The sequence below is a fragment of the Chiloscyllium plagiosum genome, chromosome 1 (genome assembly GCF_004010195.1).
Source record: "Chiloscyllium plagiosum isolate BGI_BamShark_2017 chromosome 1, ASM401019v2, whole genome shotgun sequence".
Taxonomy (NCBI): domain Eukaryota; kingdom Metazoa; phylum Chordata; class Chondrichthyes; order Orectolobiformes; family Hemiscylliidae; genus Chiloscyllium; species Chiloscyllium plagiosum.
The window spans coordinates 155,092,771-155,117,611 of record NC_057710.1 but is presented as its reverse complement, the minus strand read 5'-3'; the positions used below and the strand labels follow the sequence as shown (position 1 = coordinate 155,117,611).

Sequence of the window (24,841 nt, the reverse complement as noted above, 5' to 3'; positions counted from 1 at the left end):
TTTAAAATTCAGGTGTCTGCTGAAAATGAGACCTTACTAGCACATTTTCTTGTAAACATTTTAATCATCAGATGCTGTACAGATGTTGTAATTGCACTGAACAGCTTGTCAAGGACCTGGGGAGTTTGGGATCACAAGTCTTCAATACCACAGCTGAATGTTGCCAGGGCCACTGGCGTTTGGAGGAATTACTTCCTTCAAGAGTTTCCTGGTATCACAGGGGACAAATTGAATTGGGGAGAAAGTGAGGACTGCAGATGCTGGAGATCAGAGCTGAAAATGTGTTGCTGGAAAAGCGCAGCAGGTCAGGCAGCATCCAAGGAACAGGAGAATCGATGTTTCGGGCATGAGCCCTTCTTCAGGAGAAGGGCTTCTGAAGAAGGGCTTATGCCCGAAACATCGATTCTCCTGTTCCTTGGATGCTGCCTGACCTGCTGCGCTTTTCCAGCAACACATTTTCAGCACAAATTGAATTGGTTAAAGACTAGCAACTGTGATGTTTGGGACCAATACAGACAGAGTTGGATAATGCACTCTGGTTAAAGATAGTTACAAATACTTCCGGCTTCTTTTTTGCATTGATGTGCTGGGCTTCACCATCATTCAGAGAAAGTGAGGACTGAAGATGCTGGAGATCAGAGTCGAGAGTGTGATGCTGGAAAAGCACAACCAGTCAGGCAGCATCTGAGGAGCAGGAGAATCGATGTTTCAGGCTGAAGCCCTTCACCTTCATTGAGAATGGTAATGTTTGCAGAACCAGCTCTCTAGTTGGCTGTTTAATTGACCACAACCATTCATAACTGGATGGGGAGCTACAAAGGCAGCTCCTTGGTTGCTGCATCACTTAGCTTAGACTACACTGTAGTATTTCTGCTATTTAAATTGCATGTAGTAGCTTCAGTGTGGCATTTATTACTGTGTACCGAGGTACAGTCGATTCTGATACAGTGCGATAGTTCTGTCCTCATCCAATCTTGCATTATAAGAAATTTGCGCTATAGCCGTACCATTGAAACTAATGGGGTCGGAATCACGTTATAGCCAATAATGTAAAGAAAGTTCACATTCTACAAATAACGGTCTAAATTTTTGGATTGCGTTAAAGCCAATTTGTGTTGGAGAAACAAGCATGAGATCAGAACAGACTGTACAGTAAGAAGTGTCGTCTTATATGCTTTACAGGCAGACTGTACTATACAAATACATCAGGGTAACAGAACTGAGTGCACGATTCAATGTTACAGCTGCCAGGAAGGTGTAGAGAGAGATTAACATTAGAGTCCATTCAAATGTCTGATAACAGCGGGGAAGAAGCTATTTTTGAAGCTACATGCATACAAACTTGTATATCTTCCACTCAAACGAAGAGGATGGATGAGAGTATAACCTGTGTGGAAGGGGTCTTTGATTATGTTGGTTGCCTTCCTGATGCAGCGGAAGTATAGATGAATTCAATGGCTTGTGTGATGGACTGGGCTGTGGTCACAACTCTCCGCTGTTCCTTTCGGTTTTGGGTAGAGCAGTTGCCGTACCACGTTGTGCTGCACCCAGATAGGATGCTTTCTGTGGTACAGTTATAAAAATTTGTAAATGTCTTTATGGACATGCTGAATTTCCTTAGCCTCCTGAGGAAGGCAGAAGTGTTGCTGTGCATTCTTAACTGTAATGTCAATGTGGGTAGACCTGAACAGATTGTTGGTGATCACCATTCCCAGGAACTTAATGTTCTCGACCACCTCCACTTCATCACCATTGATGCGGACAGGGGCGTGTCCACCACTTGGCTTCCTGAAGTCAATGACCAGCTCCTTCAGTTTGCTGACATTGAGGGAGAGATTGCCGTTCAGAGGGAACACTTAGCAACCTATAAGACTTTCACTGAAATCTAGAAGAATTGCAGCTCCAGTAGAGCCAAAGTATGTTTTGAACTGGTGCAGATGCATTTTCAAACACAAGAGCACAGCATCACAAAGAAATGGACAAATTGGAATACAAAGTCTAGAACAAGCCATATATTAAATAAAAGAGTCTCGGGCTCCCTGAGGTAGCATAATTTTCAACTCTTGTTGCAACTTGTTTTTGGCAAGATAAAGTTCTGTCACATTGAAAATCCTGCATGAAAGTGCATGTCATCAGTCCACAGTGTAGCTCAGTAGTGCCTTATAAGAATTCACAATTAAACAATCTTATGATAAATCAGTAAAAATACAATAAATTTTAAAGATCAGGAAATAAATAAATTACTTACATGGAGCTCTGGAGACTTCACACTAAGTTCTCCAAAAGCATCCCCAAGTTGTCGTTGTGTCTGTACTACTTGGTAGAACTGTGTTGCCATTTGTCGAGCTAGTCGCAGGAGATTTTCATACTTTTTCTTGGTCTCCCTCAGTATTTCTATTTGTGATTCAAGCTCCAGATCCACAGTCTTTGAGCCACGACCTAACTTTTCAGAAAGGACCTGTCGTGTACACTGCAAAAAAAATTACAAAGCAACATATTTTTGTCAGAAATAAATAAAAAATAAATTGGCAAGAAGACAGAGGTGTTTACTTTAGAACATAACATTGACATAACATTAACTCGTACTAAGCTCCTGTTTACTTACATTGTAGGTTTAATGTCTGCTAGTTAACAACCTTTCAATAAATTTAACTAAAACAGGAGATCATTTATTACTCACAACATGGTACATCACAACAAAATTCCTTTGGATAAAAATGGCATTCTGCAGCACCACAGCAGACAGACAAAGGTTTTCAATTCCAATCCATGTATTAGTGGGTGTACAGAATGGAAGAGGAGATTAAAAGTAGCTAGGCTAACTCCAGAATAAGTCCTCTTTTGTTAGGACCCTGAGGGGGTAGTCAAGACGTCTAAAACAAATGCCAGTAAGACTGACCTCCTCCAAAAGGCAGAAAAAAGACTAGGAGGAAGAACATAAAAGCTATCTCTTCAATTACCCAATATCTGTACTGAAAACAAGGAATACAAAAATTATTTGGAAGAGCAAAACAGACTAGACATTGTTTTGTTCCATGGTTGCATTCAGCTGTGAAGTCTGTCAAAGTCAATAAGGAAGAAGGTTCCATTGATACTGAACTCAAACATAAAGAGAAAATGTTCAAAATACTCAGGTCTGACAGCATCTGTGGAGACAAACAGTTAACATTTCAACTCTGACAAGAACTGAAAAATAGACATAATAGGCTTTAAGTAAGCACAAACAAAGAAAAGGCAGAGAAGAGAGAACACAAGGAAAGAACTGCAAGGAAGATCTGTGTGCAGACAGCGAAGCAGGAGAAATTCAATCATGATTGGATTGGATTGGAAGTGCGATGAGATAAGACAACAAAAGGGAAGGTAAACACTGGACTGTGACTTCATTAGAACTGTGAATGTCAGCACTGTGTACTGAAGAGTCATACCAGACCCAAATCATATACTGTATTTCTCTCTCCACAAATGCTGCCAAATCCGCTGAGTTTCTTCAGCGTTCTGTTTGTCTCAGACTTTCAGCATCTGCAGCATTTTGCTTTTAACAAAAGGGAAGATGATGGGATGAGTGAGGAAAAACAGGATCATCATCATTACTTACTATTTATATAAAAAAATACAGATGACGACTAGAATCTCATTCTTAAAACTGATGTTGAGCCCAGAAGGCTGTAATGTGCCTAATCAAAATATAAAGAGAATTCACTTGGCAAGTAGTGGCTCAGGGCCGTGCTGAACAGAGGTGTTCAGAAAGTGATTACCAGTCCTCTGTTTGGTCTTGCATAGCAGAGGCCGCAAATGAAAGAGACATCACAAATGTAGGAGACTACAGATGTAATGGAGATTGCTTTATGGGCAGCAAATTCAGGATACAAATTGAAAGTAAGACAAGTAAATCCTTATGGGTACATGTTAAACTGAGGTTCCAACAGTCCTCTCAAGTGTTGTAAAAGATCCAATGGCGTAATTCTGAAGGGGAGTAATAGAGTTACCATTGTGTCTAAAAACAGACAACTGGTAATCATCACACTGTTGTTTGCGGAGGTAGGCTATGTGTAAATGCCACATTTTCTACATTAAACAATGACTACACTTCCAAAGTACTTCAGTGGCTGTAAAGTGCTATGGGCTGTCCTATAAGCATCAAAAGGTGGTATATCAATGCAAGCCTTTGTTTTTTAAATACTAGTTACACTTGGAAGTTGTGTTATGGTGCTTCGTCAGTCAGAAGGGAGGATGTGAAACAGTAGATACTGCATCTGATGCTCTTGTATGAAGATGCTCAAGGATGGGCAATGATTGACAGAAGGATGGGCAATGATTGACAGAAGAATGGGCCACTGACATGGCCCGTCAGAATGCTGAAAGGGGAGGGGAAATGTGTGTGTAATAGCAGGGTTGTCATACTGGAAGGGCTGTAAAGGCAATGCGTGAGCATTCCAATATTAAGCTCGACAATGTTAACTGCTCTCATTTCCTCAATCAACCTGTCCTGATAACAACTTTGCTCTTTCCATCCACCACATTCCATAAGTCCACCTTCTCTTTATTTACTTATTTCATGTGATCCTTCCACCTTGTACCATCGTCTTTTTTGTTGTTCATATTACTCCTGCTTCCAATCCTATCAAAGGCTTTCCCTTTTGTTTTTGCCTTCCAATCTACACCCACGTATCCCCAAGTGCATGCTCACTGTCTCAGTACTTGCTTAAAAAATACCTAATCTATAAATTTTCCAGTTTTAGCATAGATCGGAGACATATACATGTCTTTCCCCGGACATGCTACCTGACCTGAGTGTTTTTTGAATTTTTATTTATCTGTGAAAGTCTATCATAACAAGATTCATATTCAGAAATTAAAGCATTACAAAAGGGCAAACTTCATCTATGCAGAATGATTAGAATTAAGGCATTACATTTAAATTTCATAGATCATAAACTCTGCCTATTCACTGATTATAAAACACAGAGTGCAATGGTCAGAGATGGCGAACATTTCAGAGTTTAAGATCGCTCGAAAAACGAATACTACCTGCAAAGACCTGAACAACCTAAATAGCCCTTCAGCCCCTCAAAAGCACATGAGCACAATGTAACTACCCAAAGAATCCCAATGGTCAAAGAGCTCGATACAAAAAAACCATTCGAAGCTCACAAATCTTTATTGGCAGCATTGATTACTGACACACCAGAATGAGGCAGAGGGAGCATTCAGAAAATAACAATTTAATAAAAAGGAACAGAGAGGAAGGTAGTTCCCTTTTTTTGAAAAAGTAGCATACCCATCGTTCAATTTTTATAGACTAATTGCCTTGTGCATTTCAAAGACAATCAGCATTGCCAATCACAGGAATTTTTCCATAGTATTATTAGAAAGAACATTCTGCCACTATTGTTGCACCGAAGAGTGGTGCCACGCATGACTCCTGAAAATTTACAGCAAAAGCCTCAATGGTTCAACAGCAACAGCAAGAATCCCATCTTGATCACCTCCACAATCTGTCACTATTAAGAATGTGACTAAACACAGGATCTGCAACTGTGCTCATAGTTTCAACCCACTCAATCCCATCAGTTTTGCTTTAGTGACACCTTGGCTCCTTCACGAGTGGGATATTGTGACTCATCAAGTTGATTTCCTAATTTAGTGCTATCTTTTTCAAACTTTTCTGTATAATTATAAAATCTACCATTTTAGTTGATATAATTTGCTGATTTAATGGTTAATTCCTACAAATATTCTGTTCAGTTGCAACTGAATAAAGCATTAGTTAAAGCAGCAGACAGGTGTGAACACAAATTTTAATCATGACATTAATTATAGTTGATCTTTGAAGCAGGAATGGTACGGTAATTGCCTTGGCAAGATCCTTATATCGTAAACGTTAAATCCTGCGTGCTCACGTTTCATCAATGTTCAATTGTGACACTAATTTATAAAACTTATGATCAGATTCCCACTTCCCCACTACACTTAGATTTATACAAAATTTCAGTTCAACATTCAGTATAATGCAAAATAGAAAAAAAAACTAATGTGCTTTTAATTTTGAATAATCAGAAAATGCTGCTATCAGGATTGTTATCCAAAAGGTAATTGCTAGTCAGGCTATTAATTTTGTCAACCTGCTTTCTCAGTCTTACACTGGTGCCATTAGGCTTCAACAGACAGGGTGGAGCTCTCTTGTTTATACTCATTAGCAATAGAGATGCAGTTTTTAGTTCGGGCAGCACACCTAGTAAACACGCATGATCTTTACACTGACAATTCGATCAATGTCAGGCGATCACCAATACTGAAAAGAGATGATGAAAATCAGAAGCAGTGACTGGTAATTTAAAGGCTGAAATTCAAAACCAAAGGGAGATATTGGAAATTTGAAATGATAACAGAAAATACTGCTATAAAAAGCACTTCTGACAAAATCTGAAGAGGGAGTACAATGTTACTAATTCTAGTTCTTGAAGATCAAAGTATTTCTAGCATTTCCTGTTTTAATATTGGGTTTTAAAAGTTGGAGGAAAAAGGAAGGATAAGGGAAATATCAACAAATATTCATTCCTGTCTGGCACAGAAATAAAACAGAATGGTGACTCAACCATGGTTCATGAAATAAATTAGATATTGTATGAGACCCAAAGCAGAGACAAATAAAACCGTCAGAAAAAGCAGCAAGTCTGAAGATTGGGAGCATTTTAGAAATCACCAAGAGGACAAAGAGTTTGATCAAGAGGGGAACAATAGTATGAGAACAGAACTGCAGGGGACATACATTTATCCATAAAATCTTGTGTAAATATGTGGAGAAAAAGATCAGTAAAGACAAATGCAAGTCCCTTATAGTCAGAAACTGGCCAAATTATAATGAGGAGCAAAGATTTGGCAGAAAAATTGAACAGTTTGGTTCTGTCTTCACAAAAGAAGGGTACAAATAACCTCCCAGAAATGTTAGGGAACCAGGATCTGGTGAGAGGGTGGAATTAAAGGAAATCACCCAGACCTGATAATCGACATTCCACAGTACTAAAGGAAGTAGCACTGGAAATTCTAGAGACTGGAGATTTGTCTACAGATTGGGATGGGAGGGAGTTGTGATCACTTTGAAAACAGAGTGAGACAAAGAAAAGGAATTGCAGACCAGTTGGCCAAACATCAGTAGTAAGGAAAGTGCCTGCATCTTTTGTAAAAGGCATGATAATAAAACATTCGGAAAGCATTAACAGGTTATGAAAAAGCAAACATGTCTTTTTATATTTGTGCTTTTTAAAATTGTAGACTGAAATGAGAAAAAACTGTTTTAAAACCAGTGTTTGCTGCATGTTTTGAAAAGCAAATAACTTGTCAAGTTAGGTACGGTGTAAACAGGTGCTTGAATAAGCAGGAATTGCAGACAAATTGATGCCAAGGCGTTGTGCGCAGTTTCAATTTTGGTTGGCAACAAGTAATTGATTGGTCTCTGGACTAGTGACCAGTTAACAGTGGCAAAGGCTTTTGCTTGCCAACAACTGAGAGATTGGTTTTCACGTAAATGAACAGCCTGGGTCTGGGAACAAAACACAGATAGAAGAATCAGATTTCCACTAGTTCAGGGACCTTCTCTCTGCAGTTAAAACCCACTTACAATTTGAAGAAAACCAGCTTATTTCTCCTTCAGCTGTAAGATGTGATTTTTACTTTGACAAGTCATCAACATTCTAAGTGAAATAACCAGGTTGTGCCTCATGTAAACCAGTGAAAGCTTTCGGAAAAGGACGTCTGAGAAGAAACCTCCTGATCAGCAAGAAACATCTCATCAGATCTCCTGAACAAAGACTACTGAACTGCCTTCTGTTCATGCTTTTCTCCCCTTCCCTTCATGTGCCTGTGTATAAGGGAAAGTTCATAAGGGGATTAGAGTTTTAATTAGTAGTGTTACATACCAATGATTTGTAAAATTAAATGCAACTAGAATCTAAATATTTGTAATAAGCAGTAAGTCTTGTTAAGTACAAAAACCTGGACTGTGCTTTCTATCAGCTTGTGTCTGACAATTGGGTAAATTAGAAAATCTTCATCTGTTCATTTTAAAGTCTTTAACTTCTGCGATGACTCTCGGTATATTGGGGTGTGATTTCCAAAATGTTACCACATTGAGTTGTAACAATTTGACAAAGGCAGCATGGGCTTATGAATCGCAAATCATGTTTAACAAATCTACTATAGATTTTTTGAGGATGTAACTGGTTATACAGTTACTGGAAAAATCAGTGGATATGGTGTATTTAGCTTTTGATAAAGGTCCCACATAAGAGATTACTGGACAAAATTAAAGTGCAAAATATTGGTATAAACTGAGAACTGATTGACAGACAGGAAACAGAGAATTGGAAAAACATTTTCCCCAGGTGGCAGTCAGTGGTGAGTGCAATACCACAAGGATCAGTGCTTGGGTCCCAGATAGTCATGATATACATGTATATATATGATCTGGATGAGGGAACTAAATAAAATATTTCAAAGTTTGCTGACTGGACAGGATTGTGTGTCGTAAGGAGGATGCAAGGAGACTTAAAGGTCATTAAGACAATTTGAGTGAGTTGACAAACATATGGCAAATTCAGTAAAATGTGGTTAGATATAAAGTCACATATTTTGGAATGAAAAATACAATGGCAGAGTTTTATTTCAATGTTGGATGTGCAAAGAAATCAAAGTAGGCATGTACAACAACTAGGAAGACAATTGGTTTGTTGGCCTTCAGTGCAAAAGGATTTAATTTCAGAATGGGATGTCTTATTGCAGTCATACAGGGCCCTTGAAAGACCATACCTGGAGTATTGCATTCAGGTTTGATCTCCTTGTCTCACACAAGGAAGACGAAAGGGGATCTGTTTATAAAACTCTAACAGGAATGGACAAATTAGATTCCGGGAGGATGTTTTTCCTCGTTGAGAGTTTAGAACCGGGGTCACGGCCTTTGGATATGGAGCAGGCCTTTTATTAGTAATTTATTTATTGTCCCATTTATCTAGAAAGATACAGTGAAACGTGTTTGGTTGTCACAATCTGGCACCATCTTGAGTTATAAAAAGCAATTACATAAATAGAGTTCATCTTCTGTACAAGAGGTCTTCAAACACAGCTCTCGGTCCCCTACAAGGTATCCCCAGCCTCAAGGAGTCCCCGTGCCCCAGGTGCACAGCAGACAGGAGTCCCTGCTCCAGGCACCGTCCCCGCCAACAATCCACTGAGTCCACGCCCCAGGCTCAACACAGTCAGGTGTCCCTGCATGACGCGTCGAACACCGCTCCAGGTTTCCTATGACGTCAGAAACTGAAACAAAAGAGAAAGAAAAAGACGCAAAAGAGAAGGATGCAGCCTGCCTGAAGCGGACAGCATCAGGAGCCCAAACACTACTTACTGTGCCAGCGCCGTTCTGAAAAAGAGGGAAAAAAAACTTCACATAAAGGTTAATGAACCTGTGGAATTGTCTACCAGAGAAGGCAGAGTCATTGTCAAGAAAAAATGCTTAAATATTACAGGCATCAGAAGAACAGAGAGAAAACAGAAATATAATATCGTGATAGCAGTTGTGATGAACATATTTAAAAGCAGAGCAGAGTCAAAGGGCTGAAGAGTCTATACACCTGCTCTTATGTTTTAAGGTCCATGACAAATTACAGTTTTCAAGAGCAGGAAACTGGGCAACAGACTTTAACTTCAAATTTACATGATACAAAAGCTTTAGGGCAGCATTACAAAACAATAATAAAACTGAGCCAAGGAAAAAGATACAAGGTTAGGAGACCAAAAGCTTGGTTAAAGAGAGAGGTTTTAATTTGTGTCTTGAAAGACAAAACAGTCGATAGGTATAGTGAGGGAATGACAGAGTTTGGAGCCTCAGCAATTGAAGATATGGCTATCTATGGGGAAGCAATTATGATCAAGAATGCACAAGAATCTAGAATTGGAGGAGTGTAGATATCTTGAATCATGAGAGGTTGGAGGACCTTATAGAGATAGGGGAGGAGTAAGGCCATGGGGAGATTTGAAAACAAGCATAAGAGTTTTAAAATCAAAACATTATACCACAAGAGTCCATGTGATTTGCTAAGGAGAGGGATGGTAGGGGAATGGAACTTACTTCTGAGTTAAACTATGATAGCAGAGCTTTATATGGTCTCAAGTGTACAGAGAAAAAAATATGAGAGAGGAGCTAGGTGTGCACTGAAGAATAATGGCGATGAAGGAATGAATGGGATTTTTTGGCAGTCGATGATCTAAGATAGAGTGGTAGAGTGAAACAGTAGGAAAATAGGCCCTTTGGCCCAACTCGTGCATGCAGATCAGCTTGCCTAAACTGAACTGGTTTCATTTGCATGCCTTTGGCCCACATCCCTCTAAATCTCTGCTTTCCATCTTCCTATCCAAATGTCTTTTAAATATAGTTATTGTACTCACCTCTACCACTTCCTCTGGCAGCATGTACACATCATTCTCCTTGTGAAAATGTTGCTCCTCAGTTCCCTTTTAAATCTTTCACTCCTCACCTTAAAACTATGCGTCTAGCTTTGGTCTCCCCTTGCCTGAGGAAAAGACTTGGCTATTCACTTTATCTATTCCCCTCATGATAAGGTGGAGAGTTGGACTCTATGAGATCATCCCTCCGCCTCCGACACCCCAAGGAAAAACAAATTTCCAGACTATCCAGCCTCTCTTTATAACTCAAACTTGTCAGTTTTGGTAGCAATCCTGTCAATCATTTTTGCATCTTTTCCAGTTTAGTATCATCTTCCCATAGCAGGGTGACCTGAATTGTATGAAGTACTCTAAATACTGCCATACGAATATCTTGTACAGATGTAACATGACATCCCAACCAATGAAAGTAAGCATGCCAAAGGCCTTCTTCACCATCTTGTCTACCTGTGATACCACTTTCAAGGAATTATGTGCCTGCACGCCTAGATCTGTATAACGACAGTTGACAGGTGAGCAAAACCAAGCTTTAGTGCTAGAAATAGATGGACTTAAAAATGTCACAAATAGGAGGCTGAAAATTAATTTTTAAAAAGTAAGGAAATATCACACAATGTTAATTAGAATGGCAAAAGCCATTTTTCCAGACAAAACACTGGTAGTGGTCCTGCTGTTGCTTTTTTGCATCGCCTCTAGACCTGTCTTTTGTTTCTATACGTATCACATTAAAATTTTGATTTGCTTTGCACACTATCATCCCTTGTGTTACTCAGTCCTTATCACCTTTCACTTTGCAAGGTTTGTAGCTCAGGTTGAGGTTTACTCGCTGAGCTGTAGGTTTGATATCCAGATGTTTCATTACCTGGCTAGGTAACATCATCAGTGGCGACCTCCAAATGAAGCGAAGCTGTTGTCTCCTGCTTTCTATTTATATCTTTCTCCTGGATGGGGTTCCTGGAGTTTGTGGTGATGTCATTTTCTGTTCATTTTCAGAGGGGTTGATAGATGGCATCTAGATCTGTGTTTGTTTATAGCGTTGTGGTTGGAGTGCCAGGCCTCTAGGAATTTCTAGCCAGGTAATGAAACGTCTGGATATCAAACCTACAGCTCAGCGAGCAAACCTACACCCTGAACTTTTCACTTTGTACTTTCCTTGCTTCCTCCTGATTTAGCCTGTTGCGTGTGTTATAAAACGGAGTTGAAAACCTTGGCGCTGGAAATAACAGCAACAGGTCAGGCAGTACCGGAGGAGCAGGACATTTTGGGCATAAGCTCTTCATCACATTCATGATTGAAGGGTTGGAGGGTGGTGCTGAATTGGAGGTTTGGATCTGGGAGGGGTGGAGGTGGGGAGATTTGGCCTTTTGGAGGGAAAAGGAGAACTTCTTCAAGGTGGGATCTTTGGAAGAGGCTGTGCAGTATGTTTTCAGCAACTAGGGGAAAGTGAGGACTGCAGATGCTGGAGAGTCAGAGTCAAAAAGCGTGGCGCTGGAAAAGCACAGTAGGACAGGCAGCTCCTCGGATGTTTGTGACTTGCACTTACTTGCAGGGGGGGCAGAAGGGGGAAGAATTTCAGCACAGGTTTCACCCACTTGCCCTTTAGTGTAGTTGTTTGTCTGTCTTTGGTAGGGCTACTGTGTCTATCATTATTAGGGTGATGTTGAAGGATATCAAAGGAAGGACAACCCAATGACCACAACTTCTTTAGAAAAGCATGTGGATTTGAAGCTACAGATATTTATTTTCTGTAGAACTTCCCCAACTTGATCTTTAGGAAGATCACAGCATGCCATAAAATTCCTCAAGGAGTCTGACGAAAGGAGAAACCTACCACAGCTGAGAATTGTCATAGCAAATCACCATTTACTCTGCTGTTACAACAAAATTGTGCTATGACCATACATCTGTACAAACCCATGCTCTGTTGTGGGTATGCTTACCTTTCTTGCCAAGTATGTCTACATTACTGAGAACTGATTGACCAGTAAATGGCAGGCAAAGGTGACTGTGAACATTAATGGTGGGAAGTTATCCTCCACCCTCTCTTTAGCTTTACAATCAGGGCAAGCTTTGCCAATGCTGAACAGTCAAAAATTTCAGCTCCTGTGGTATATCTGGCATGGTCATCTGCAAAGACTACAAACAGAAAGGCCATCTGGCAAAGGACTAAGTGCTTCAAACTGTGTGATTGGGCTGGCTACCTCTACGAGACCTATCCAAACCAATGCTTCAGTGATGCACAGACAGTGAGAACCATGGATGGTACATATCTAGAATGATGAGGGCAGTTACTATGAATGTTCCTGCAACCCTCCATTGACCAAGTCTGCTCGTGACCAAAAAGGGACAAAGGAGGATATGGAAAGGATAATGTGAAAGGAAATAATGAGCCAGAAGACATGCCAAACATTAGTACTGCTCCCCTCAAACTCTACAGTCTTTAGCAGATTGAATCTAGAGAAGGAGAAGCCAGGGCAGTGGCATTTGAAGATTATCAAAAAGAAAAAGTGAGGACCAAGTCACTTCCAGGTCCAACGGCAATAGGTGACTCCCATCCAACAGAGACTGCCACCCTTCAAACAAAGAAAGTCAAGGACAGAATCCAAGAAGCAGCAGCAGAGATACGTGCAGATATCAGAGTTCCAAAATATTACAGGTAGCAAATAAACTAACAAACCCAGCTTCTGGAATCCCTAATAGGGAAAAGCTCAGCAGAGTCCAGTTAAGAGAAGCTACAAACAGTAACAACAAACTCTATACAGAACTGATTGGAAAGAAATAAAAACAGTGCTGGGGAGACTCAACAGGTTTGGAAGCATTTTGTAGAGAGACAGAAATCGAGGGGAGATATCAAAAATTGGAAGTTGGACAGTTGGTTAGAACAGCAAATGTTGCAACACAATTTAGACATGGAAGGCCAGGCAGATTTATAAACATGAATCTGAGGATTGTATGTTTATATATGAACACCAGCATTTATTCAAGATCCATCTCCAGCAAAAACCATGGCCAATGGTCAAATTAAGGAGCTGTGCTCAGAGAGGAGTATAGTCACAACACCAGCACCGACCTAGACAAATTGCAAAACTGCCTTGGATGTCTCATTAATAAAAGCAAGGCAAATTCAAATCAACCAATTACTCTCCCATCAGTCTACACTCAGTCATAAGCAAAGTGAGGACAATGTTGCAACACTTTTATCAAGTAACACCTACTTGGCAATAATCTGCTTATCGATGATCAGTCTGTATTTCACCAAGGTCATCTAACTCCAGATGTCATTGTAACCTTGGTCCAAACATGGTCAAAAGAGCCTACTGCCAGAGGTGAGGTGACAGTGGGTGACCTTGGTACCTTAGCTGCATTTAGCTAAGTGTGGGGTCAAAACACTTTTGTAAATTTGAAGCAAATGGGAATCAGGTGGTAAGGTCTCCAACAGTTGGAGTCATATATATCTGATAAAGAACATTCACAGCAGACAAGTGCCAGGCAATGACCATCTATAGCAAAATAGAACCTAACCATTATCACTGAAGTTTAATCTTATTACTATCACTAAAACTCCCACCAATATCTTGGGGTTACGACTGACCAGAAACTTTACTGGAACAGCATATAAATACTGTGGTGACAAGAGCAGGTCAGAGGCTAGAAATTATACACTAAGCAGCTCAATGTCTGACTCCCAAAAGCATGCTCAACATTTATGAGGTTAGAAATGTGAGGTAATATTTTTTACTTGTCTGAAGCCCTGACAACATTTGAATAGCTTGACATTATCTGGGATAAAGCAACTTGTTTGATTAGTATCCCATAATTATTTTTCATTCACTTCTTCCACAAGCACTGGTAGCCACGTGTATGATCTACAAAATACATTGCAGGAACTACACAAAGCTACTTTGTCAGCAACTCCCAAACCTGTGGCTGCTGCCACCTAAATGGTTAAGGATAGCAGATGTTTGAGAACACCAATAAGATCTTCTTCAAGTCACACACTATCCTGACTCGGAGCTGCTGTTATCATTTAGTTAAAATCCTGAAACTCTGTTCATGATACCACCAAGGGTTTAACTAAATCACATGAACCATAGTAGTGAGAACAGTTAGGTATCAACATCAAATCCTAGTCTAGTCCGCAGCAGTTACAATGTCCAATAACAGACAAAAGTCGCATTTCACATCAGTAACTAAATTTTGCTGGGCTGAGTTACAATGATAAAAGGAGATTGGGTATTCATTTCCCATTGGTTTTGATAATAAAAATTCTTAGCACCAAACCACAGGAGAAAACATTCCATCTTAATATTTTAAATTGTTGCCCAAGCTTTTTTTGACTTAGTAAATCTGAGTACTGTCTCATGTAATGCCATGTATTAGAACAAACTAGATGGGAATAATGTATTCTTGGAAGTGGTTATAACTGTTATTTTTCATTTAACTGTCCTATTAGTGAAAAGAAAGCCATTAGTTTTTCATAATTTGGAGATGCAGTGTTGGACTGGGGTGGACAAAGTTAAAAACCATACAACACCAGGTTATAGTCCAACAGGTTTAATTGGAAGCACTAACTTTATGGAGCGTTGCTCCTTCATCAGGTGGTTGCGGAGGACACAACTGTAAGACACAGAATTTAAAGCAAAAGTTTATAGTGCGATGTAACTGAAATCATACATTGAAAAATACCTTGATTGTTTGTTAAGTCTCTCATCTGTTAGAATGACCAGAGTTACATTGTACTTTGCTCAAAAACTGCATTAATCCATGCAAGACTCTGTTAACTCACTTTTTAGATTAGAATCAGTCTAAACTGGCACAGACAATATCACACAGGGGGCTAACACCTTCAACATCTTATTTGGGCTGACACCAATTGTTACAGTTAACCTGAGAATGTAACTTTTAAAAAAGGTTTTGTGATTTTCATAGGAAAGTAGTGAAACTAACACGGTCATTCTAACAGATGAGGGACTTAAACAATCAAGGTATTTTTCAATGTATAATTTCAGTTACATCACACTGTAAACTTTTGCTATAAATTCTGTGTCTTACAATGGTGTCCTCCACAACCACCTGATGAAGGAGCGGCGCTCCGAAAGCTCGTGCTTTCAATTAAGCCTGTTGGACTATAACCTGGTGTTGTGGGATTATTAGTTTTTCAAATATGTTAGCATTGATAGGCTCGTGAGAAAACAAAATGAAAAAGAATGTCACATACAATAAATATTCTATTTAACACCGTATTAATCAACTCCATGCGCATCACTTAAAATTTACAATTCAATAGTTTCATAGCACAATAAAAATAGTCACACAATTCAGGGTATATTTAACACTACTATTGGGCTTTAGTGATGAAGTAAGTTGAATCCGTGTAATGTACCACCAGGCATAACAAGAAGGATTATCATACCGTTCGTGTAGACAGGTCACAATTCCATCTTAGTTAATACGAGTTGTCATTTAACACAGAACATTACAGCGCAGTACAGGCCCTTCGGCCCTCGATGTTGCGCTGACCTGTCATACCAATCTGAAGCCCATCTAACCTACACTATTCCATGTACATCCATTTGCTTGTCCATTGACAACTTAAATGTACTTAAAGTTGGCGAAACTACTACCGTTGCAGGCAAAGCATTCCATACCCTTACTACTCTCTGAGTAAAGAAACTACCTCTGACATCTGCCTATATCTATCACCCCTCAATTTAAAGCTATGCCCCCTCGTGCTAGTCGTCACCATTCTTGGAAAAAGGCTCTCCCTGCCCACCCTCTCTAACCCTCTGATTATCTTATATGTCTCTATTAAGTCACCTCTCAACCTTCTTCTCTCTAACGAAAACAGCCTCAAGTCCCTCAGCCTTTCCTCGTAAGACCTTCCCTCCACACCAGGCAACATCCTAGCAAATCTCCTCTGCACCCTTTCCAAAGTTTCCACATCCTTCTTATAATGCGGTGACCAGAACTGTACACAATACTCCAAGTGCAGCCGCACTAGAGTTTTGTACAGCTGTAGCATAACCTCATGGTTCCGGAACTTGATCCCTCTATTAATAAAAGTGCTAAAACACTGTATGCCTTCTTAACAACCCTGTCAGTTTTGAAACTTTATTGCTGGGACAGCACAGCAGGTCAGGCAGCATCCAGGGAACAGGAGATTCGACGTTTCGGGCACAGGCCGTTCTTCAGGCCCTTTCCTGAAGAAGGGCCTGTGCCCGAAACTTCGAATCTCCTGTTCCCTGGATGCTGCCTGACCTGCTGTGCTGTCCCAGCAATAAAGTTTCAACTTTGATCTCCAGCATCTGCAGACCTCACTTTCTCCTCGAAGATAACAACCCTGTCAACCTGGGTGGCAACTTTCAAGGATCTGTGTACCTGGACAACGAGATCTCTCTGCTCATCTACACTACCAAGAATCTTACCATTAGCCCAGTACTTTGCATTCCAGTTACTCCGACCAAAGTGAATCACCTCACACTTGTCTGCATTAAACTCCACTTGCCACCTCTCAGCCCAGCTCTGCACTGAGATTTGTTGGCTCAAAAATAATAAGTTTGGAGCGGATTTACCCAGAGCACATCGGAGAAAGAACTCATTGCAGTGCTTGCCACATTTCCTTAAAAATTGGCATTATCGAGAAAAGTCTGTGAGACAAGGCTCACATCTATATAGTATAGCATTTAATATCCAGAAATGTAAGCCACATAGGCAACATCTTGTCCTTGCAATACCCTGAAACCATCCACTACACATTTGTTGAACAATTGCATGCAATATTCCAGCAGAAAATACATGGAAAACAGCTCCACAGCGTGTACCTTGTATGTGCTTATGCTCCATTTTTTCACTTGTTCAAGTTTTTCAAGAGCAATATTCTTCGATATGTCATCGGTAATGACAACAGGACCACTCTGAGTGCTCTTCAGGCCACCTGCTTTAAATGAAGGAACATATACAATTAATATTTAAGTTAAATTTCACACAAAAAGCATAAGGAAGAACACATACAAAGAAAACAGAAATAAGAGAATTGAAGATTGGAAGTAATTAATGACACAAAGCAAAAACAGATCCAGGAAACCTGTAGATAGAATAATTATTCCAATCCACCTTCACCGTGTAGATGTCAACTTAAGTCTCCCATTCAGAAACTTATATATCTCAGTATGCAAAGTGGTGTTTGATTCACATTAAACAGCATGCAATCCTAGAAGCTGGCCCAGAACCCAATCATTAATAGGTACATTTTAAAAGTTAGATCTTTCAATCTAGTGAAGGGAATATAGAAACAATTGAACAGATGACAAGGCCATCATCATTCTTTATTTGGGAGTATCCTTTGAATACTTACTTCAGGGCAAATCCCAAGTCATCGTCCTTGGACACATTTACATGGTTGATAAACAAGATTTTTAACCAGGAATTTTTACTCACATATGGCAACCTTATAACAAAGCATGTTCTTAGAATATTATAAAGAACACCTCTGCTGCTCTTATTTTCAGTAGAAGCAAGATCTGGAACATTAAAAAAGGAGTCACAGTCTGAAATAATTGCAAGTCACTACTGTTAATTTAAATTTATTCAATGGTTCATCCAAGTGCTGAGCTAAATAGCTCAATATCACCAGGTTCAATCTGCATTCTGTACTTAGTTTTTGAAAGCCAGGGTCAGTGGGAGATTCCAAATTGGCATTTAGTCTCAAAACTACAGTTGTTATGAAAACTAGGATTCTTAACAAGAAGGAAAACACAGCAAGTCTGCTGGCAATGCCTATGAGTAGACATCTTTTGAGGATCAGATCAGGTTTGGCTTGTGATTGCACTACAGGCCTTCAGCCTGCTGGCTCAGTTAAATACAATTGAAATTGACAGGCACAATCTGAGAGATATCAGCACCAAGGAACAGGAGAGGAGAGGAACAAACTAGGGTACAGCTACTGCTGTGAAACTATTTTTGAACATTCTAGTCTGGTCACTTCTTGTACACAATAAAAATAAGGCAATGGCAATAGAAATATGAACAGAAGTTAAATTATATAAAGGCATACTTAGCTAGAGCTGTATTACAACATGACAACATGGCTCAATTGGAGGTATGACTTTAGTGTGAGCTCGACATTACTGACTGAACAGATGAAAGAGGATATTACAAAGGCAAGAACTAATATTTGTATAAGTAGCTTTGTGGGTGTTTGAAACACCAAGTGGAATGGAAATTAAAACAGAATACACCATACAGAACCTTTGCTCCTACCTGGTCTTAGAAATAATAAAATGATGAATCATTTTAACTGTGCCTCAGTACGTTGCTTCCCTGTTCATAGGGAAGCGACATCAGGTGACATTAACATTCTGTAAATGCACATGCTGTAGCAGATGGCATCAAGCTACATTAATTGTAGTGTGTCAGTTATGCTTCACACATGTTTAAATACATCTAATAACACACTCCCTGATGGAAGTTAAACTAGCTTCATTTCAATCTCTCTAAGGGTTTCATTGGGTTGCCCACATTTTTAAAAAATTTTATTTTATTCAGCTCAAAAGCGCTTGCAAACAATTAATCACAAGTTTTCTTTGTATAAGAACAAAGAAAATTACAGCACAGGAACAGACCCTTCGGCCCTCCAAGCCTGCACCATCTCCTTTGCATTTTCCAGCCTATTATTTGTCCATTCATTTTAAAGGCTAGAAAACAGTGAGTTCAGAAGCAAGATGAAAATCGCAGCCTATATTTCGTGTTCTATCCCATGGAACATACTAATTGCAACTAGAAGAGCAAGTGCACTCTAAATCAGCTAGTAGGGAATGAATAACAGCAGCATGCCAACAGTATTGCACATTTTCCCTCCACTGCTATTGAAAGGTGTTGCATCCCTCACCCAGCACCTCTTATATTCATCAAGCAGTGTGTGAAATCAATGGTGTGGAGGAAACAAAAACCATGATCAACCACAGTTCATGCCTTGGTAATCTCAATATGGCATTTATAAACTACACTTAAAGCTAGGATATTTCAGTCCTTTCTTCAAAGAAGGGTAAGGCCGCTCTCTAAGGAACAGATTTCAGAGCCCTTTGAGGTTACTGGGGCTTCCAATCAAGGCATGTACGAAAACTTAGATGGTGTCTTTCAGCAATGCTTAGATTTGTAAGTAGGTGCAGTGTGACTTGACATAGAAACATGCTACACCGTCTTGTAAGTAGAGGAAAAAGATTAAAACAACCAATTAAGCTATGAATTATATTTGTCCTTCGGTAGAACTCTTCTATTGACTGCTATGTCTTCCCGGACACAAATTTCCAGTGACAAATTATAAATAAATATATAGGTCCATTCCAAGAGGTGTGAAAAACTAGAAGATCAAAATAATACTAATTTCCCTTCTCATAAAGGGAGGGGGAAGGTAAATGAAACACATTTTTAAATAATACTAATGGTTTTATAAAATAGATAAACTTTAGTAGAAAACATGGGAGTAAACCAATGGTTGTTAGACCAAGAAAATGGTATTGACAATCCCAAATCTACTCAACAGTTTCACTGCAATACACAAAAAATAAACACACACTCAAAACAAATGTAGCAAAACACAGAAATGCAAAACACGTTGGAAACAAAAAAGGACACAACTCAACAATAACTGCAGGAATTTAAGAAGTCTGAAAGATATAACCAAATTTAAAAACAAAAATGAAAACAGTAAAGAATTTCTGACAGACAGAAGAGAATTAAAGACCCACTTAAATCATGAAGACATTTCTCAGGAACAAAGCTGAACTCACCAAGAATAATCAGGTGAAAAGTTCAATTCAAAGGAGAGATTTATATTTGGAACCAACAGTGAACTTTGTACTTTACACTTGTATTTGTGGTGTTCAGATGAAATGGTTTTTTCCTAAAGCCATGGACTCCTGATTGGAGTTTGCTTCTGAGAGCACTTGTTATCCTCTAGCATCCTGTCCAAGTAGTTATTAGTCAAGACAGAAACTGTTGGGCAAGCTGACTAACAAAACAAGTGATACTGAAGCCAAATCCAGCTAAGCTAAAGCAGGCATCACATGTCCACATTCCAGCAGGATCTTGGATTGAGATGAAGACTAGAAATTCTGGCTAAATTTCCTACCAACATCCAAGGATGTTGAAGTTATATGTAGCGTCTGGTTGGGATCTGTTGATGCCACTCAATTTTGGGATTGAATCGAGTAATTTCCTACTTAGTTGTTCACTGGATAAAAATCAGAGAGACATTTCATAGCTCATTTATATACACACACAGTCAAATCAGATTTATCATTACAGAGCAAAACTGTAATTGTTAGTTATGTGTCAGTGATCAAAGTACACATTGCCATTGCTGTTACCGAGGCCAAGTTCCAGAAGCCACTTTCAATTTACAGTTTCAGCTTACATTCCATGTGACCTATGAAATAACATTAAAATGCTCCCTGCGAGAAAACCAGATGAACGTTAAGAATTAGTTCAGCAAAAGCACCTCAAATGTTAGCTGCTGATAAACTTGGAGAATCCACGGCTGTTAAGCTGAAAGCCTGAACAAAGAATGGAAAAAGCAAAAGCCACTGTGAGTTTTGCATCATTTGTCCATTAATGGCAAGACTCAAAAGACACTTGTAAGCATCATGCAAATCTGAAGAGAGCAATCCAATTAATTAGAAAGGAAATGCTATAGTGCATTAGTTTATTGCCAGCTGAGAAAATGATCCTTTCTCCAGACAGAACAGTGAATACCTGCATGACTAGAAATATCCAATGCATGTTCAGCCAATCTGGTAGCAGCTGTATTGCTGGGCAACATAACTGGACTCTTTGGAGAGAAAGAGGAACCTAAAAATTGGAAAGATTAATAGTAAAAAATATCAAAGTTACCAAAGAATGGAGCATTTCAAACTCAATGTGAATTTTTCAGGGAGTGCTGCAAAAGATACAGTAATTAACATCACCAATAACTTTGTTAAAATCCACCCAACAATTTGAACTACCATCTTGGTTAGAAGTTGGAAGGACAAACATGCATCTATAACAGGCACGCAATAAAAAAATTCAATGGCAAATAGCAACTCATCTTACATTTATATCTAATAATCTATTTGAGAGCAATGTCAGAAGAGTACTTGCAGTAAATCTGCACATCACAACATTAAGTATTCTTTACTAGTCCTAAACATTTATATACCATATATAGATTACAATGAATATGTCTTATCCAAAACATTACTTCACAATATCACTGACTGGACATGTGTATCGTGAACATTTTGGAAAGAACATTTTGCAAAAGACACACGTTGCATCAGCAATAAATTTGTATTTCCAAGCAGCAGCCCTTTGATGGAGTTGCCAGGTCTACAAATTTTGAGTGTGAAAAAAATTTTTGGATTTGGACCCAGAGTCAAAGAGTTATCTTATCTGCTTCAATAGCCTTTGTCCCCTCACTCTGCTATTCTCTTCTTTGAAACTCCTCTCACCAAAGTTGGTAGGTGAAAATCCACTGGAATACCACATTACCACAAGTGGAGGGTTCTCAAATGAAGTAGTCTTCACTTGCTGTAACCAGAGAGTTCTTGAAGCAGAATCTGAGATCTATCACCACTGTCCCCAGATAAAACTTTCAGCCAGCCACACTGATTCAGGAATAAACCTCAATGCCAACAAACTTGTGTGGAAAGTACTGAAAAAGACCAGAATTTGGGGCATTCTGTGAATATTTATTCTTTTATGAATTTAACTCTTACTTGGCCAAAATATCTTTAACATAACAGTACAGTAGTTTTTTTGTTTCCTCCGCCCAGATTAGGAGGTTCTGAGTATGCTAGTTTTCAAGAAGGGATTCACAATAATTACATTTAAATCGGAGATAGACAGATTTTCATTAAGCAAGGGTATCAAGGAATATGGGCCTAAGACAGACATATGAAGTTAGACCACAGATCAGCCATGATCAGATTGAATTCCAGAACAGGCTCAAGGGGCTGAATGGCCAATTCCTATGCCCCTATTTATAGATTTTCACAGTTTAAACCTTTTGTCAATAACCTTTTCATCTTTGCTCGAGTTAGAGTCAAACAGTAGAGAAGCCGTGCTTGGTTCATTGAGTCTGCACTGATCCACATTAGTCCCACTTTCCAGCACTTAGCCCGCAGCCTTGAATGCTCAACCACTTTTTAAAAGGTTGAGGGGTTTTCTATTTGTACCAACCTCTCAAGGAGTGCATTCCAGATTTCCACCAGCCTCTGCGTGATAAGAACATTATTCAAGTCTGCTCTAAACCTCTTGCACTTCACCTTAAAATTTGCTCCCTTATTATTGACCCAGTAACTAAGGGGAACAGCTGCTTCCTATCCATTCTGTCCATGTCACTCGTAATCTTATACACCTCCCTCAACCTTCTCAGCTTTAAAGAAAGCAACCTGAGCTAATCCATGATTCGGAGGTGCCGGTGTTGGACTGGGGTGTACAAAGTTAAAAATCATATAACACCAGGTTATAGTCCAACATAGAGTCATAGAGGTGTACAGCATGGAAACAGACCCTTCGGTCCAACCTGTCCATGCCGACCAGATATCCCAACACAATCTAGTCCCACCTGCCAGCACCTGGCCCATATCCCTCCAAACCCTTCCTATTCATATACCCATCCAAATGCCTCTTAAATGTTGCAATTGTACCAGCCTCCACTACATCCTCTGGCAGCTCATTCCATACACGTACCACCCTGTGTGAAAAAGTTGCCCCTTAGGTCTCTTTTATATCTTTCCCCTCTCACCCTAAACCTATGCCCTCCAGTTCTGGACTCCCCGATCCCAGGGAAAAGACTTTGCCTATTTATCCTATCCATGCTCCTCATAATTTTGTAAACCTCTATAAGGTCACCCCTCAGCCTCTGAGGTTTAATTGGAAGCACACTAGCTTTCAGACAACCACCTGATGAAGGAGCAGCGCTCCGAAAGCTAGTCCTTCCTAATAAACCTGTTGGACTATAACCTGGTGTTGTGTGATTTTTAACTTTGAGCGAATCCAGTCTCTCTTCCTACCTAAAGTGTTCCAACCCAGCAAACATCCTGTTGAATCCACTCTGCATCCACTCCTGTCTAACCATATTGTTCCTTGAGTGTGGCAACTAGAAGTTCACACAGTAATCCAATTGTGGCCTAACCAAAGTTTTATACAGTTCCAATCAATGCAACGATAAAAGGCAAGTGTCCTGTATGACTTCCTAATCACTTATTAATCTGTCCTGTCACCTTCAGGGAGATGGATTTTCTGCCTCTGAACACTTCACTGTGGACTTTACCAGTTTCCTCATTTCCTCCCCTCACCTTACTCCAGTTCCAACCTTCCAGCTCAGCACCATCCCAATGACCTGTCCTACCTGTCAATCTTCCTTCTGCTCCACCCTCCCCTCTGACCTATCACCTTCACCCCCACCCACCTATTACATTCTTGGTTACCTTCGCCCCAGCCCCACCCCCCTCCCATTTATCTCTCCACCCAAGGCTCCCTGCCTCATTCCTGATGAAGGGCTTTTGCCCGAAATGTCGATTTTCCTGCTCCTCAGATGCTGCCTGATTTGTTGTGCTTTTCCAGCACCACTCTAATCTTGAATCTGATCTACAGCATCTGCAGTCCGCACTTTCACCTTCAGGGAGATGGAGACAACCATCCCAAAGTTTCTCTGAGCTTCCTAATGTCCGGCCATTCAATAAGTACTTGCTTGTCCAGTTATTGCTTCCAAAGTGCATTCCCAGACACTCTTCAGGGTTAAATTCCATCTGCCACTGATTTGCCCATATGCCCTACCTGTCCGCATCTTCCTGTAACCCAAGACCTATTTCCTCACTATTAACCACTTGACCAATCTTTGTGGCATCCACAAAATGCTTATCATTCTCCTCCAGTATGCTCAAATATATAGTTTATATATTTATCACAAACAATAAAGGGACCCAGCATTGAGATCTGTGGTATGTCACTGGACGCCAGCCTCCAAGTCACACAAACAGCCTTCTATCATCACCCATCTCCTTCCACTAAGCCAGTTTTGGGTGCATCTTGTCAGGTTAACCTGGATGCCATGTGCTTTTACTTTAACAGTCTACCAGGTGGGACCTTATCAAAGGCACTGAAATCCAGATAAACTGCATCAACTACTCACTTGATCATCACCTCGAAAACTTCAATCAAACTTGTTAGGCATGGCCTCCCATTGACAAAGCCATGCTGACCATCCCTAATCAAACCTTGCACCTTCAATTAGAGATTAATTCTTTCCTTCAGAACTTCTCCAACAGTTTCCCTACCGGTGATGTGAGACTCACTGGTCTGCAATTGCCTCATTTATGCCTACCACTCTTCTTTAAAAGTG

At 39.8% G+C, this 24,841-nt stretch overlaps 1 protein-coding gene across 5 annotated transcripts in view; it reads right to left on the bottom strand.

The window, feature by feature from the left end:
* arfip1 (ADP-ribosylation factor interacting protein 1 (arfaptin 1)) overlaps nt 1-24,841 on the bottom strand; it is a 206,456-nt gene that overhangs the window by 17,623 nt on the left and 163,992 nt on the right. For 3 of the 5 annotated variants that reach the window (XM_043699966.1, XM_043699996.1, XM_043700004.1), the window contains 3 exons: nt 21,208-21,303; nt 17,277-17,392; nt 2,249-2,470 (listed from right to left, as the gene is read on the bottom strand). In XM_043699966.1, the coding sequence (XP_043555901.1) occupies nt 2,249-2,470; nt 17,277-17,392; nt 21,208-21,303 (434 nt within the window). The remainder of the gene's footprint in view (nt 1-2,248; nt 2,471-17,276; nt 17,393-21,207; nt 21,304-24,841) is intronic. The other 2 variants (XM_043699976.1, XM_043699985.1) reach the window with 2 other exon arrangements.